Here is a 16,767-nt window from a genome sequence, read left to right on the forward strand (position 1 = left end):
ATAAATGGAGTCATCTGGAGGACAGCAATCTGTTTTACTGCACATATGTGTGTCTACTCTTTATTAAATGACTTGGCTTCTAATTACGCAGCCCGACTCTGCTCCTCCATCATAAGAGATGGATAGAAAGTGTCCGCAGTCAGTCTGAGGCCATCAATAATCTACAGTATGCTGATGTGAACAATCTTGTCTCCACATCACTCGAGTGGCCCTGTCAGCAGGACTGATTTATGCTTGAACACACTGAAGTACACACATGTACGCTCATATACGCAGTCATGCGCACACTGACCACACTTGTGCACATAACAGCTGCATCCATTTCTTACTATGGCGTTGGAAAGTAGTGTTGACTGAGAATATTGGCTTTACTGCAGCTTAAAGGATGAGTTCACCCAAAAAGGAAAATTCTGTTATTAATTAGTCACCTCTATGCAGATGGAGAGTCAGGTGAAGTTTTGTAGTCCATAAAACATTTTTGGAGCTTCACAACTTATCCTTTAAGTCTGGTGATATCTTGTGCATCTGGTGACATCTGTTCCATACAAGTGTTTCAGTGTGTGACAGTCAGTCAGCATGAACGACACCAGAACCCTGAAACTGTTGCAGCTAAATGGACCTCAGCCATAATTAATTTTATTGTCTACACATGCTTCCTTCTGTGACATGTTTTCACACTCAAAATGACGTCTCTGTACCCATATTCATGTCAAAGTCCTTCCCCATGGGATGTTTACCTTCCTTTAACCTCCATGAGCTGAACTGGCGTAATGTACACAGAGTACTGCATCCATCCCACTCCAGTGTTGCACTCTCCCACTGCTGCAGTGTTCTATCTTTCTGAATGAGGATCAATGGGGAGGCTCTGCCCAGAATGACAATGACCATCACCAGAGTTTTACATTCACCACTAGAGGGAGATCATGTATTTACAATCTCCACTGCAGCACCAGGCCCGGGGAGGGCTGCTAATAACACTAATGGGTCTCATGTTAGGCGGCCTGAATGTCCTGATGTATGAGAGGTCAGTTTTTACATGTTTCCTCTGGTGGATGTGGCGCTTCAGCAGCCCGGGAGAGCTGCTGTGTTATCTGCGCCCTCGGGGAGCGACAGGGGAGAGCGTGTTGCAACAGTGGCCCTGCTGCTGGGTTTTGTGCAGTGGGGTGCAGCGATGCAGATGGAGATGGGCAGTATAGAGCTGACACAGGACATTATTTCATGTCAGAGATGTGTTGCTTTGCTGTAACTGTTTCACAGGAAGTCCCTGTTGAATAAGTCTCAGGTGGACTCAGCTTATGGCATTTATTGCTGCTGACCAAGACTGTGCACTCATGTCCACTGACTGACTGAAGACCTGTTTATATAAAAGCCTTTTTCTACTGTGTATTCAATTACTTGTTTTTATCACTAATGCACCTTTATACATTTTTGCTATTATCATTAATTAGTTTTGCTTTGTTTCTATTTTTTTGTATAAATATACTGTGTTGTGCTGCTTTCTCTCATCATTTTAGCTGAATATTTTGTTTGTTGTTGTTGTTTTTGTTTTGTAGCAATGTTTTGAAAGATGCAATATCAATGAAGTTATTATTATCATATATGAAGGGAACGACCGGGTGAAACAACTTCACTTGATATCTGGCTGGATTTTGACACAGCAAGCATAAAAAGCTGCTCCACATCAGTGTGGTGGTGTTAGTTGCAATGTCATAATTAGATTAATACAGATTTGCTGGCTAAGGGATGTAAACATGAGTTTTAACTTCATGTATTTTCACAGGTTAAAATCAGACAAATGACCTTGCAAATGAATGAGCAGGCAGAGGAAAGAAGCCCAAAGACCCAAATGATATTTTAAAACTTGCATTGTTAAAAATATGCAAGACATAAGAAAGAATATAAAAGAGATGAATGTCCCATTTCAATATGTTTTGTACAAATTGAAGGAAATATATAATGTGAACCAAATGAGAAAAGTTGTTCCCTACATAAGGATTCTGTTTGTAGGATGTCACAGCAAGCATCGATGCTGCTCCAACTCAAGGAAGATGCTTTTACTGAGAATTTGAAGAAGATTTGCTGGCTGACGGGAGTTAGAATATAATTTCTCTTTAAAATACATTTTGCACAACTTGGAGGAAAATAATATTTTAACCAAATGAGAAAAGGAGCTCCTCACTTTTGGACTCTGGCTGTGAGATGATTAATTGACTGTCTGATCTAGAAGTGAATGTGTGAATCAGTTTAAAAATGAGTTCATTAATAAGATTGAAAAATCAGTTAATTGGTTAATTAATCATAAGTCAATTAAAAATGAGTTTAAAAATAAGACTTGAAATGATATGGAATCTGTAGAGGTACATACTTGTAAAACTAAAACTAGAACATATCTTTAAATTAGTTGAGTGGGTTGTAATGCCATGATATTGTATCGTGTTGCAGCATGAGAACCAATATAAAATATACACTGACAAATGGATGTCGAATTAAATGTAAAACCTGCATGAATGAGTGGAGAAACATGACAAATGCAGATGCTTCCATACAGGCCACGAGGGGTTAACGACTACATTGATGGGAATCAATTCAGCAGCTGTGGGAGAATATGGAGGCTTCCAGAGACGACAAGGTTTGTGTCGATTTTCCTTTAAATTCTCATCCATTTGTTGATTTCATACTACATTTAAAAAAATCAAATGGAGATCTTTTGGTGACTGTGAAATGGCTCCATCGTTCGGACATTACCACTAACTGCAGGGTTTGATAAATTATGCCATCGACCGAATGAAACTGAGTGGACATGGCTCCGGTCTACTCCATCTCTGTAATGAACTGTGAATGTCATCGCTCACTGGAGGAATAAAAAACTGTGCTGCAGCAGGGTGGGTGTGCATAAGAGAGGACGCACAAAGAAGAAAGACATCATGTAAATTCAGTTTTTAATCAACATTTGAAAACAAATTGGACAAGTGAAAGACTTTTTGCTTTTTATAAACTAGATGTGGTTTTTAGCTTTAAATCATTTAAGAAATCACATTTTTTTCCAGAGAAAGAAAGAAAAAAAAAAAAAGAAATGACACAGTGACACTGAGAAAGCAGATTTCAGAAAGTAAGGAGTAACATCTCGTAAGTGTTATCACTGACACAATCGCTCTGCAGCGCCGTCTTAAGCAACCCAACAAATCAAATGAAAGCAGTCTCAAGCGTGTACAGTGTGAATATGTGGTCCTCAGAGAAACAAGGGCAGAAGATGAGGGAGATGAGAGAAGAGCAGATTTTGTCTAAGCACTGTTCCTAACACCCCAGAAACTACCAGAACATAAATTCATGAGCTGAACACTAAAAAGTGAAATGATTTTGTTTGTGAAAATTTTAGACAGCAAGTCTTTGCCTGCAGGCTTCAATTCAATTAAACAATTTGCAGTTTTCAAACTTTTTTTGTCGAGCACTTCTCACTCAAGCTAGCGCAGTTTTCATTAGTAAGATGGAACAAGTGATTTTTCTTTTGTGTGAACAAGCCATCAAATGTTAATTTCTATGTTTTTTTATTTTGACAAATGAGGCTGAAAGTTGACAGAACAGAAAGATTGCGTGGTTTTGGTTTCACTCTGCAGTACAACATGAGTCGTGGGTATTAATCATGTGTTTATTTGGTCTTGTCAAAGAGGTGAGACGTTGCACAAAAAAAACAACCGGGTCCAACACATCTTACATCCCAAATCTGCTGGGAAACAAGGACAAAATGAAAACTGCTAATGCAAAGGCTGAAGTACAAGATGGTGACATCTATGAACATACAGAGGGGCAAGCCGAATTTCTTTCCTTAGCGAATTGACATATATTAACATTAAGGCTTTTTGGTAAGGAAGAGATAAATCCACTATTGAATACCAATCTGTTCTCCCCATCTTCCTCTTGAATTAAACCAGATCTGAACTGCTGAGACAGAAACAATCTCACCTGTTAAAAGCTGAGCACAAAAGATGGACGTGAATAAAGTTACAGAAAATAAAAAAAGGACGAAAAGAAACGTTCTTTTCTGCAGTTCATGTTATTCTGCGGCCTGAATACACGGTGATATTACAGCTCAAATCAGTGAAGCTACACACAGTATTGGAACAATTACAGTTAACATTCAGATAGAGTCCAATTAGACAACAGATTCTCTGACACTCGTCCTGAGGGGGGCAGTAGTCTGATGAAAATGAAGGAACATGAAGAAATGAGTCCAAACAGAAAACAAAAAACAAAAAATGAGGACTCTCCTCTCGTCTCTCAACTGAAGTGGATGTTACAGCTACTGTGTATCTACATTAGATGGTCAAACAAAAATGCCCTCATCTTCCTCTCCATCTCCCCCACGTCTCCCTTTCACTAATAAACACTCCTGTTTTCCTCGACTTCTCTTCTCAATCACAATAGTCCAGTTAGTTCCCCCCTGCAACTCCTTCCTAATGTACTTAAAACAGGCTACCTCCATTTAAATACAAACCTTAAAGTGTGGCACCCCCCTCCCACCCACAATGACATCCCTGTCTCACAAAGTATAAAAATTGTTGACCCCACCCCTGGACCTATTATTACACACATTTCTCAAAAATCTTTGACTCCCCCACCCACCCAGCTACACCCACCCAAACCTAGCCCCCCTTTGCTATGGACTGAATATAAACCCTCCCCCTTCTTCTCCTCTTCCAATTATCTTTTTTAACTGCTGGACATTTCACGTAGATCTCAGATGGGAGACTGAATATCACTACAGCCATTTGTCAACGAGTAATACTCTCAGATCTACCTGAAATGTTGCAAATTACTTGGGGGGGCTGATTTGGAAACGGGCAGCACATGTTCCCTCCCCTCCCTCCCCCCCACCCCCTCTTCTCTTCATGCCTCCTCTACCAGAAGTCTCGGCGGTGATAAGCGTCTGGATCGCAGTATTTGGTCACCACCACCCGGTTGGCAAACTTCCTTCCTGTCAGCCCCTGCATGGCCTTCTGGGAGTCAAAAACTGACATGAACTCCACAAAGATCTGCAGAAAAGTTAAGAAAAAAAACATTAGAATGATGACGATCACTTGCAGCTTTTTGGGAGTAAAATTCAAGCACTTTCAAGGTACCTAAAACAACGATTTCCAGACTCTCAGCCTTTATCATTACATCTTAATTGTTACTGTAATTGTGAAAAATCAAGTTTATTGAATTGCTTTAAGCTCCAAGCAATCAGTGTTTATCGTTGCATTGTTTATTATAGCAGCTGTTTTATTAACTTTAATTGTATGATTTGTCAATCTAGCTCTGCTCTCCATCTGGTGTGAGACGCCAGGAGACAACAAACATGATGATGGGATTGTTTCATTTCAAATATTAAAAGATTTTTGGTTTGCATGTGTGATTGTGTGGAGTTTATTTCAATATAAGTATATTCCTAACCTTGAAAAACAGAACTCAAGTCAAATTTATATTGTGATGTAACAGTTCCTACCTTGCCGGTCCCAGGCACCTCCAGGCCATCCACAGGTCGAGGTATCTCAATGCTCTTAACTTGGCCGTACTTGCTGCACTCGTCCCTGACGTCCTCCACAATCTCCTCATATTCTTCATCATCCAGCAGCTCCTCTGGGGCCACCATGTTCATCAGACACAGCACCTCAGTGGGCAGGCCACCCATCTGAGTCACTGAGCTGTTCAGACCTGGCACCTGCAGCGTCACGGGGGTCTGGTTTATACTTGTCTGCAAGGACAAACAGAAAGGTTAGAAGAGATATTATGCTTCCTTGTTAAGGGAATATAAAGCAGAATATATGAACACAGTGCACCACATTCCTCTTTCAGTGGCCTACTATAAAGCATGTGTAAAAGTTTAAAAGCCAGTGACTTTCATTGCAGTGCTCTGCATGCTGTTGACACCATTAAACCACAAAGAACACCGCAGCTGACTGACTTTCATAGTGCTCATGAGCTCATCTCATCATCAGGAAAAGTTTTACATGTACACTTGTTAGCAGTGTGCCTGGGAGTGTGGCAGATAAGTTGCTCCACTGGATTTAATCAGCAATGTGCCTTTATCCATTTCAGTGAGTGTGAAAGAGCATCCAGCCTCCCACCACCCTGCTGTCATCTGTCCAGCGTTTGGACACTTACCAGAGTGGCGTTCTTGGATCCCACACTGGCCCTCTGCACCAGGAGCTTCTTGTCTCCCAGCTGCATGCCGTTCAGCCCAGCAATAGCCTGTAACAATATCACGGTCTTTAATTATACTTTCAAAACATCACATAATTGTGTTGTGTTAAGTTTAAAAGGGCAAGGTAGAATTTTTTGTCTGTTTAAATTGACCAAATCATCAAAACTTTTACAATGTCTTGTAAACATCTTTTTTCTGTTTGCTTACCTGGTCATTAAGGTTGACATCAACATATTCACAGAAGGCATATCCTTTAGATAAGCCTGTAGCACTGTCCTTCACCAGGTTGAAGGCCTTCAGGGGGCCAAATGACGTCAGCAGCTCCTTCACCTGAGACACAGAAGACAAAAGAATCACTGACAGTTCTACTGGTGTAAATTTTAAAAAATCTAATATTTGAAATGTAAGAATTTACAGTTTTATGAAGCAGGGTATGATCCAACAAGTGATAGATATTTTTTGGAAAGAAAGTCTACTATTGCTAATGTGATGTGTTTGGTTAGGTCAGTTAACACTAGTTTAGAGTGGGCTATAACTGTGAAGTGCAATACACGTGTGGTACACTGTAGCTCAGTTTGGAGGCTAAGCTGTTTCATGCAGAAACACTGACCTGGTCATCATTCAGGTAGTTGGGCAAGCCGCCAATGAAGAGCTTGTGAGCCGAGTCAGGCACCACTGTGGACACCACACCTACAGGGGACACAGTAACACCTGTAAACAGTAGCGCACAGGGAGCAAGATCCTGTAGAGAATGGGTTATTGATAACTTATGAATTATGCCACAAGTACTTAGAGTTAAAAACCATTAATTGGCTGTGTACCAGGCACATAGACACTGGGGTTCTCGCTCATGCCGGGCAGGGGCTGGTAATCGTGTGGACGACGGATCTTGAGGCTTTGGCCTTGAAAGATGATGCCATCAAAGGCCATTGCCTGTGTCGTTTCGTCCACTGAACGGAACTACATAGAAAGAAAGAATAACAGATGATTAAACTGATCTCATCATTATTAGTATCTTATCAAAACTGCTCTTCAAGCATAGCTTAATGGACAGACACTCAAGAGAGAACAAAAGACATGCTTATGAGGATATTATCTCACCTCAAGGAAGGCAAAATTCTTATCCTGGTTGATCTGTACTGCAAGGACAGGGTTTCCAGGGGCCTGAGTAAGACCACCCAAACGCATCTGGGCATTGAAGAAGTCCATCATGGACTCCTACACAGAAGAGAGGAAAATAATTATTTGTATCATTTGTGAATTTCTTTAAAAAAGGATGAAAGTCAGGTTTTTAAACTTGGACTCAAAAGCCAAATGCTGTCCGGTTCTCCTCACCTCTGTGATACCAAATGGGATGTTGCCCACATAGAGCCGGCGGGCCTGCCGGGTCATCTGGCTGCCCACTACAGGTACGGGGGTGGGAGTAACTGCCAGGCCATCTGGAGTCATGGTCGGCAGGAGGGCTGTGGCTGGGATCTGGCCCGCAGCTGGAGAGCAAAGCGAGAGGTATGATTGAACAATCTGATTATATATATTTATATATATTTTAAACATTATCCATACAGTTTGATGCGCATATCATTGATGTTTTGCAGTTATGTAAAAGTACATGTAAGGTTACAACAAAACAAATTGTCAACTGTGAAACTAGGTAGCCTATCAAAAAATGAATGATTAATAAGAAAAGAAAACCAAGATATTACCTTGCATGGCTTTGTACTGCATGGGAGTGATGTGTTCAAAACCAGGTGGAGGGACATCCCAGTACTTCTTCACCTTCTTCTTCTTCTCACGGTGTGGAGAACGGCTGTTAGAGGAAGAGACGACAGGTGAAAAAAAAGTAGAGAAATCAACACGTAATAGATATATCTGTTATTAGCACAGCAGTGAACTACAGGATCCGATGATGGCCCAAGTTTTCAAAAATATGCTACAAAATCTAGCAACATTTGGGGGGAAATTGAATCAATCAAACGTGGTAACATGATGATAAAGGGGGTAGAAGGGACAGAAAACCCCATTCAGGCAGACATCTATACAATGAGTCAGTAGTACACAGTATCAGAGGCGGGTCATTAAATTGCAGTTGATGCAATAATGCACGAACTGGCTTTGTGTTAGTTTGCTGTATTACCTTCCAGCATTGTCCTGGGGATAGCTGGCTGGTGAGCTGAAATGACATTGGAAGGGTTTCACATTTCTCTCAAAATCAACCATTACATTCCAACATTTCCACTTCCTAAAATTAGAAGTTATAGTTCATGACCACCACCAAATGCAAAAAGCTATCATGAACCTTGAAAATCTGTGTATTACTAAAAGCGTAAAATTCATTCAAGTTCAGATGACAAACAAGTGCATTCAGTGAGCCTCACAGCTGGCATTTAATACCATTTGTGAACAACTAATGATACAATGAAAGCAGGAAAGATTTTCTCAAAACATAGCAGCTGCAACGGGAGGGGTTGAATTTTACACCTAAGTGCACACGCTGAGCGACCACCAGTAACAAGTTTTAAATTAGCACTGAGAGACAAAAAGCAACAGTCAGGCCAGAGGTCATTCAGTCAACGACAAGAAAGTTGACCAGCGTTACAAAGGTACACGTTCAAAGTAATGCACTAACTAAAGAGGTGGGTGAATTAAAAACTGTTAAAAATCTGCTTTATACAAATATAATCCATAGATTTGACTCTCGATACAAATGACTGAAAATCCTATTTTTCTAAAGATATCATCCTCAACACTTCTAATCATGTCCAACGAGACATGCAGGTATTGTGTGCCAGAAGCCAACGTGTTTCCCTGACAACAGACCAGCCTGTCACCTTTGTAGATAGTTATCACGTTTCAACTGTGTTGGTAGTGTTCTGGGAAGAACTTGCACCAGTATGAAAATGTTTCCACAGCCGCAGACCGATTGTATCACAGTGCAGCGTTGACTTGTCATGAGACAAACGCACACATGCTGCATGTGTCAAAGACATCTGATGTTATATGACACCAAAGTGAATGTACAATGCATCTAAAATGACAAAGCAATTCTTCTCGCAGCAGGTCTATTAATAACAGCCTGTGTGATCTTTGATTCTAGGAAGGATGTGAATTTCTTCAAACGCAATTTTAATTTAGTCTTAATATTCTGCGTTAAATCATGAGAATATCTAATATTTAATATAAGAGGCTTTAGCAGCTGTTGCTTTGTGTTTTCAAAAGTCCGTCCCATAATTTTCAGGCAAAATTACCACAATGTCATTAGCACCTGTGACAGAGGGCTTAGGGACAGAGAGCATAAAAATAACATCATCCAAAATAGACCATATGAAAGTCAGTTTGTGCAATGATATTGTCATTCATGAGGATATTTCTTAAGATAAAATGTAGTGCATTTTCAGCTGTTTAATTCACAGAGTCCAACTAGCTAATTTAAAGTCGGCCTAAATAAAACCCTGTTATCAACGGCTACACTTTACAGTCACTACTTCCTACGGACACCTGTCAAAATCTGTCAATCGGCAGTGATGCCTAGAATGGCACCTGCCAATGTTACTGAGACGAAGTGAACCTTTGTTTTGAAGGGACAACGGGAGTGGGCTTGGAAGGCTGGGCTACATTTTTTTTTAAAAATCATTGCTAATGGATCGGTATCAGTTTGTGTGCATTTGCTTGAGTTTGGAAATTGCAGCCACCTACAACACAGTAGGCGACTGGTTAAATTCCAAAAGCAAGATGAGGGTGTAGAGAAGACATGCTGATGTGGCGTAATTGAGTGAATGAGTGCACTCAGAGTGATTCCCAACTTCAAAAAAGTGTGTGCATGCTTGTGTACAAGTGTGGCACATGCTGAACTGAGGAAAACAGCATGAGAACTAAAAAAATAGATTCTTATTAAGATTTACACGTTCGAAACCTCTTAGTGGTGGCCTATACTAGACTGAAACACTTCCTTTTTATCAAGTGGTAATTACATGAACTGCAAAACCAGAAGGGAGGGATATGTGATAATGTGGCATGTTACCCTCACAGCTTGATGGTCCAGGTGTAGCTGTATAAAAGGTACTAACCTGCGTCTGTGTCTGCGCTCCTTACTGTCTCCACGACGATCCCTGCTGCGTCTATCCCTGTCTCTGCTCCTCCTTTTCCTCTCTCTGCTACGGCTGCGGGAGGAGGACCGGCGGTGGTGGCGGTTCTCTTTGTCTCTTTCAGCTGTAGGAATAGAGTATTTATCAACTTTCAGAGCAGCAGTTAATATACACAGCAACTCATAGTAACAATCAAGAGAGATACAAGCATGGCTTACATATCAAAGACTCATATACCCTAGTTCACATGGTAAAAGGTAGCAATGCTACAATAAACCCACAGCTTTTATGATACTAGTATTCTTAATAGTTACCAATCAACACAATGCACCCATTCTATAATAAATAAATAGACAAAAAAAATGCATCTGTAGTCTAAACTTTTGGGTCATGGTGTAATTTGGCTAAATCATAAACTAGCACCGTCTACTACCTGGGTGCAGTAAATCTAGGTTAAGGCGAGCTTAATAGGGGATAAGGGTAGTGGCTATGGTTGGTGGCGTTGTCGGCTGGGTGCCAGAAAGCTGGAGGCAATAATGGGTGTAAAGCACTGGAGATGTTCACTGAACGCAGCAGCTGCAAAGAAAGCTAGCTGCCCCAGCCATCCAGTCAGCTGGCACGGACAGGAGGACTACCATGATATAGACTGCCCCTGCCTTAGAGAAATAATGCATGTTACCTAACCGTTAAATCAGCTCCTATTATCCCGATACTGCAAATGTATAACAATATTAAACATAATCAAACCGACAGAAGTGTCTGATGAGTCACAGAGACTTACAAAAGCATAGCATCCTAAATGATACACGACTACGGCTAATGGTGTAGCTTACACTGCTCCAGTAAATAGACATATCCATGGTCGGCTAAAATGATAGTAGCATTTCAAAACAAAAGTACCACTAAAAAATTAAATTGTCGATGTGCTTCTGGTTCACTTACCTTGTTTGTTTTCAGATAGCTGCCTTTCAAATTCGTCGAAGTCCGACATCTCTGTGAGTTGAGGGCTACTACGCTTTCAGCGACTGCGTTGTTCAGTTGGCGGTGGCTAGCTTAAGCTAGCAACAAAGTGAACAACACTTTTTTAAAAAAACAAGTGCCTCACCGACGTAGCTTAAGTAAGTTTGCTTCAACTAGCAGCTTACGTAATAACAGAACTACCAAAAAATGTTAACCAGCACACACATTTGCGGTGTGGTATTTATTTACAACGTAACAGACAAAATCATTGAGAAAGAAAACGTGTTCGCATGGGTTAGCCTGCTAATGTTAGCTAACTAGCTTGTAGCAAAGTCCAGAAGAATGGGCCTGCTGCTTCAGACACTGGTGTGGAAGCTCGTTAGCTAGTCAGCTAGCTACAACGAAAGCCGAATGAATGAGACTCTTTTCAAAGCCAAATGCAAATCCCAGACGGTCACTGGCCCATAAGGCGCAGTCGTTCGACTTTATAAGTCGAATGTATGCGCTTGCAGATGTTTAAAGCCAAGCGAAAACAATAAAGATTTCGGTATGCCCGCTTTTTTGCTCCGTCTCCCAGGTACCCCGTGACACCGGAAGTTGATGAATGACAGCTTCCGGTGAGTGAAAAAGACGCTTCAGAGCTTCAGGGACAGAAAAAAGAGGCAGACTCCCACTTTTGTACGTTAAAATGTACAAGTGTCAGTGTAATCAGCTCAAGATGTGATGCAGATGAAGATGTTTTGCAATTTTGCCGGTCGTAAAGTTTCAAACCTCTCTGCATTTGGAGTCTTGAACAAATCGCCTTTGTTAAAAAAGAAGTGGGGAAACAATATTGAATGCTAATCTTCAGATTTATTGAAATTCTAAAATATATACACTGGGTTTATGAAATTAACAAAAATATTCACAAGATCTCAGATAAGATATACAGTGTCTAGCTCCTCACGACACTGATTTAACGAGAGAAACTAGAAAATACAAAATAAAGTGCTCAAAGCCACGTTTTTCCTTTAGCTGATAGACATTTACTGCACAATGTGGTCGCCCAGTTTCTGGTGCTTAAAAGGGAAAACAAAATCCTGTTTGCACTTAATTGTATATGTATGCACACTTGACAGACAGGCTACTTTACGTCCCCAGTCACAAGATTTTCTCTCCAATTATGAGCATTCGTTCAGTGAATGGTGATTTTTGGATTAAACAGATGAATTAATCTACATTCTTGTAAGAAATCAAATGCCTTGATGACACTTGAGTGCTACCGTACATTTAGTGAACGCTAGGCATCGTTTCAGTTACACGTTTCACTCAATATACATAATTATGACACATGAAAACGAGACAAACAGACCATGTTATGTGCCCCGGTATGATTTTGCAAAGTCTGCGTAACAGTAACACTGTACCTTAGGTTGTTTGCCTTTCAGCCTTAGAAATAACCACACAGAGAAAATGGCACAACTTACACAGTTTCACAGAGCACCTGTCTGTTTACGTTCAGGAAAAAAAGGTTATTGAGATGTGAAAATTGTAGCCAAGAGTCACTGTACTCCACTGTAACCTAATCTGTTTTTAATATAAGAGATCTTATTTCACTGTACCGGTATAAACACCACACATTGGCATACAATATGAACATTTCTGCTGCTTTGAAATTACAAATTTTGACAAGACCTCTATAAACCACAGACCAACAAAGAGCACTTTTTACATGCATTTGAAGTGGAGCATTGGGAAGCAATAATAGATCTTCTGTGTGCACAAGCTAGTTGCTTTTGCTGACGCCGGAACAACCGAACCGAAAACAGTGTTACAAATAGTATAGTGAATGCTCTGTACCGTATTTTACAAAATGTATTGTTGTCAACAAAGCATTACAAGAGCCTCAATATCAGAAGCATAAGAAGTGACATTTACTGGATTTTAGTGCACAAACTTTACAAAAAATGTTGGTACAACGTTTAGTGGAACAACGGAGTGATGCAGCTGGGCCCAAAACCAACATGAGTCAAACACAGACAATATAACCAACACTTTTGTGTCTGTCTTTGATTTGTCACTAGAAACCTGTGGCTCTTGCCAAAAAATGCATTTGCACCACATTGTGTTGGACTAGTCTGTACGATAGTCAGTTTTCAGTTCTCCCCTCCTTTAAACCAGGAAACATGGAAAGCAAAAGAGAAAACAAAAAGACTCCAAGACTCGAATTGAGTTTGTGCTCAGGGAGCGAAAGTGACCCACAACTATTGCATGTCTCACAAAAGGAAATCACACAAATTGCATTAAGGCAAGTGAAAATGGTCTGAAAATGTCAGAAATGATACAACAAATAGACACTGAGCAATATAAATAAATATAAATAAAGTAAGTAAAAGATTATTTCTTAAAAGTTAGGTGTAATTCTACAAAATCTATGGATTGCAGCATAATTTTAACATATTCCGGCATTTTGATTGAAAACTACCATCATTTTAGGGTTGTGTCAAAATTGCACACAAATAAAGTGATAAAAAATCGCCATGTTTTTAAGATAACTTAGAAACCAACATGATCCAGACAATCAATTACTTAAGTACTGGCCTCAAGCTGATCTAGATGTCTGGGAAAGAAAGGGTCGGTGTGTCTCTGCAAACCTCCCGGCTGAAACAGCATGAACTTGGTTAACCTCATTCATTGACTGAAGAAAATCAATCCCCTCTATCTTCCTAATGGTAAAAACAAATTCTGGATCACACACACATCATTTTGCTCTTTTTTCCCCTTTCTAGCTGCAGCAGGCATCCAACATCCTCAATACTACTGGAACGATGGTGAGGATTTGTCAAACTGACATTCCTGTACAACATATTGATACTAAAAGTGAAATGTAAAAACTTTATTTTTCTGAGGATCTCAGCCACAGTTTACATGGCCATATCCAGGTTGCTGAGATTGCGAAATAATTCCTCTTCCCTCTGGACTTCTCTGTGATGTGAGCTGCCCACCTGCCACTTTTCTTTTCCCCTTCACTATCAACTCCACTGTTGTCCACAGACACTTCCCAATCCTCTGTCTTTCTCCCCTCAATGTCTGAACCTGTAGGAAATGGGCAGGAGGAGGTTATTCTTCTTCAGGGCCTGCACCCTGCTGAGTGTCTCCTCGTCCAGGGCAGTGTAGCAGCGCCGGGCATAGTCCAGCAGCTTCTCTTTGGATGGGTCGAACTCGCCCACCTCTGCCACCTTCTCCGGGGCCACTAGTAGCAGCTCAGCAATGGGTGTGGTGGAAGCTACTGTGTTACGGTCCACGCCGTGGATTTGAAAGGCTTTAGACATGTTTTTCAGACGCTGGTATGTAAGCAGGATCTTCTTGTAGCGAAACAGCACTCCAGCAGCATCTTTGACTGATGAACGAGAATGTACAAAAGAGTTAGGTACGGCAGTCTTATGACAGCCTATGTTAAATAATGAAACTGAAATGTTTTGTAGCTGAATCGTTCTTCTTCCCTTACCTCTCTGCCGCTCTCGAGGGGCTCGGAAGACCCTCCTTCTCTGTAACTGCTGTCTGTTGCTGTTAATGGTGTCTGTCATTACATCTTCCCCTGATATCATTTCCTCCTCCTCGAGGTAGCTGTCCTGATCCAAGTACTCATCAGATTCTCCCAGGAGTGACAGTGAATCTGGAAGAACATGAAAAAAAATAAGATAAAACCCACAGGAAACATTTTTTCCCTCTTCAGTTTTAGATCAGTTAGGGTGACGGAGATCTTTGTGCCATCCGTATTACCTGGACCCACGTTGCTGTGTCCACTCATTTCATTCATGGATGACCTTGCAGCACTGTTGCTGCTGCCGCCACTGCCACTGGCTGTGGTATTTGAAGTACTGTGGCTATGGCTTTGCAACATGGCCTGGGATTGCGTAGAGCTGAACAAAGCATTTATAGAGGCAAGCTGATTGGTAAGTGGACTAGAGACATGGTTTTTGGAAGGCACCATGGTTGGAGGACCAGGCCGTCGATGGATATACGAACGTGAGGGGAAATGCTGCGAGTCCGTCTTCTGTTGCTCTACGAAGAGAAGAAAGCCGTTACATCTGAGGATCTGCAATCTAAGATGAAATCCAGTACATGTACGAACTGGTTACACTTAAGCACAACTATATCTAACCATGACTGTAGTTAAGTGCATGACTCTTAGTTTTACCAGTGGGACGATCGTCCTCTCTTCTTGCCCTCCAGTTGAACCGCCTAGATTCATAACCTGACAAGGGACAAATACCAACAGGTAATAATTAGCTTTCCACCCACAGAGACTTCCCTTGCTAAAGTCTGTCTCTAATTAACTTATATTTCTCTGACAGGTTGTCATCTCACACCTGTGCCCTGTCCTCACCGTTACTGTACTGGCTCTGACTCTGCTCCTGTCCCTGGCTTTTTGTGGAAAAGATGAAACGGTCCAACTGGCAGCGCAGGAAGTCCCTCTCCTCTTCCAAGTCCTCAATTCTCTTCTGCAGCCAAGAGTTTTTCTCCAGAGAGATCTGTAGCTGGGTCCGCAGGTTGGTGATCACCATGTATGAGTTGTTGACTGGAGACGGGCCAGCAGGTGGGGGTGACTCTGAGGATAGTTTGGGAACATCGTAGAGAAAGTTTCTGTGAAGAACAACATTTTAGTGCAGATAAAAGCGAGCTTTAAAATATCTATTCACCATCAAAATTCTGATCAGTCTGGTTGAAAAATCCCTGCTGCTCAAAGTTGTTCTCTTCGTAGGGGATGGCAATTTCATAGGCGTCCTCATTTTTTGGAGCTGAACAGGAGAAAATATTCACAGTATTAATCACGATGCCTGAGCTCAGGGCAGGAAATCATATTTATTTGCAACCTGTAGAAAGCTTACTCTGCAGGTGGAGAGAGCCTGCGTGGCTCTTTGATGTGGAAGCAGCCTCAGTCCTGTTTCCGTCCTCCATGTCAAATACCAGCCTGCATGAAGATTATTGATGAGGATGTTTGATTAGTTTAAGCTTTTAAAGTAACACTATACACTCGCTGGGGCATTTTTCCACTAACGCTCTGTACAAATGACTCACACTCATGTTGCAGAAAGTACACTTCATCGTCTGTTGTATTTTAGCCAGCAAAGCAAAGCTAATTATACTGTTTTTTTTCTCTCTGGTTACGCACATATAAACTGAAACAGTCAAACTTGGTGTGCTACTCTAACATAAGTTTGTAGCTGCCAGGTAACGTGCTCACAATGTGGATGCGACCTAACATTAGCTCCGCACCACGTTAGCCTGGCATAATGTTAGCATGAATTTATCTACGAATATAAAATAACAATTCATCCTTTCTGTACACGTCAGTGTTTATTTCCATCATTCAGACATTACGAGAATCTCCACTCTACCGATATATAGTGCAGAAATTGGTACATACCACTTTACGTTTGTAATAACTTAATCGTGCACATGTAATAAGACGTTATTACTCTGTCATATCTCCATTCACGAGTTCGCCTGCTAGCTAACAAGCTAACAATAACAATTATCGCTCTTTTATTTTTTCAGTGC

The 16,767-nt window shown here is 41.1% G+C and overlaps 2 protein-coding genes across 4 annotated transcripts; both read right to left on the bottom strand.

The window, feature by feature from the left end:
- Window positions 1–3,632: 3,632 nt before the first annotated feature.
- On the bottom strand, window positions 3,633–11,796 carry u2af2a (U2 small nuclear RNA auxiliary factor 2a). Of its 3 annotated transcripts, none has more exons than XM_073485233.1 (12): window positions 11,206–11,796; window positions 10,246–10,387; window positions 8,316–8,351; window positions 7,885–7,988; window positions 7,517–7,668; window positions 7,283–7,399; window positions 7,003–7,141; window positions 6,792–6,871; window positions 6,389–6,511; window positions 6,142–6,228; window positions 5,483–5,731; window positions 3,633–5,030 (listed from the first exon to the last, which is right to left on the bottom strand). In XM_073485233.1, the coding sequence occupies exons 1-12, from the start codon at window positions 11,252–11,254 to the stop codon at window positions 4,896–4,898; spliced, it is 1,413 nt and encodes a 470-aa protein (XP_073341334.1). In that variant the 5' UTR covers window positions 11,255–11,796; the 3' UTR covers window positions 3,633–4,895. The 3 variants fall into 3 exon arrangements, with proteins under 3 accessions (XP_073341334.1, XP_073341332.1, XP_073341333.1); XM_073485231.1 differs by having other exon boundaries at window positions 4,853–5,030; window positions 6,792–6,892; window positions 11,206–11,343; XM_073485232.1 differs by having other exon boundaries at window positions 4,853–5,030; window positions 6,985–7,141; window positions 11,206–11,343.
- A 1,321-nt stretch (window positions 11,797–13,117) lies between these two features.
- On the bottom strand, window positions 13,118–16,709 carry LOC141011385 (coiled-coil domain-containing protein 106-like). Its single transcript, XM_073484531.1, has 8 exons — window positions 16,634–16,709; window positions 16,095–16,177; window positions 15,906–16,004; window positions 15,593–15,814; window positions 15,404–15,460; window positions 14,986–15,267; window positions 14,711–14,878; window positions 13,118–14,602 (listed from the first exon to the last, which is right to left on the bottom strand). The coding sequence occupies exons 2-8, from the start codon at window positions 16,162–16,164 to the stop codon at window positions 14,286–14,288; spliced, it is 1,215 nt and encodes a 404-aa protein (XP_073340632.1). The 5' UTR covers window positions 16,165–16,177; window positions 16,634–16,709; the 3' UTR covers window positions 13,118–14,285.
- Window positions 16,710–16,767: the final 58 nt, after the last annotated feature.

The sequence above is a fragment of the Pagrus major genome, chromosome 17 (assembly GCF_040436345.1).
Source record: "Pagrus major chromosome 17, Pma_NU_1.0".
NCBI lineage: Eukaryota > Metazoa > Chordata > Actinopteri > Spariformes > Sparidae > Pagrus > Pagrus major.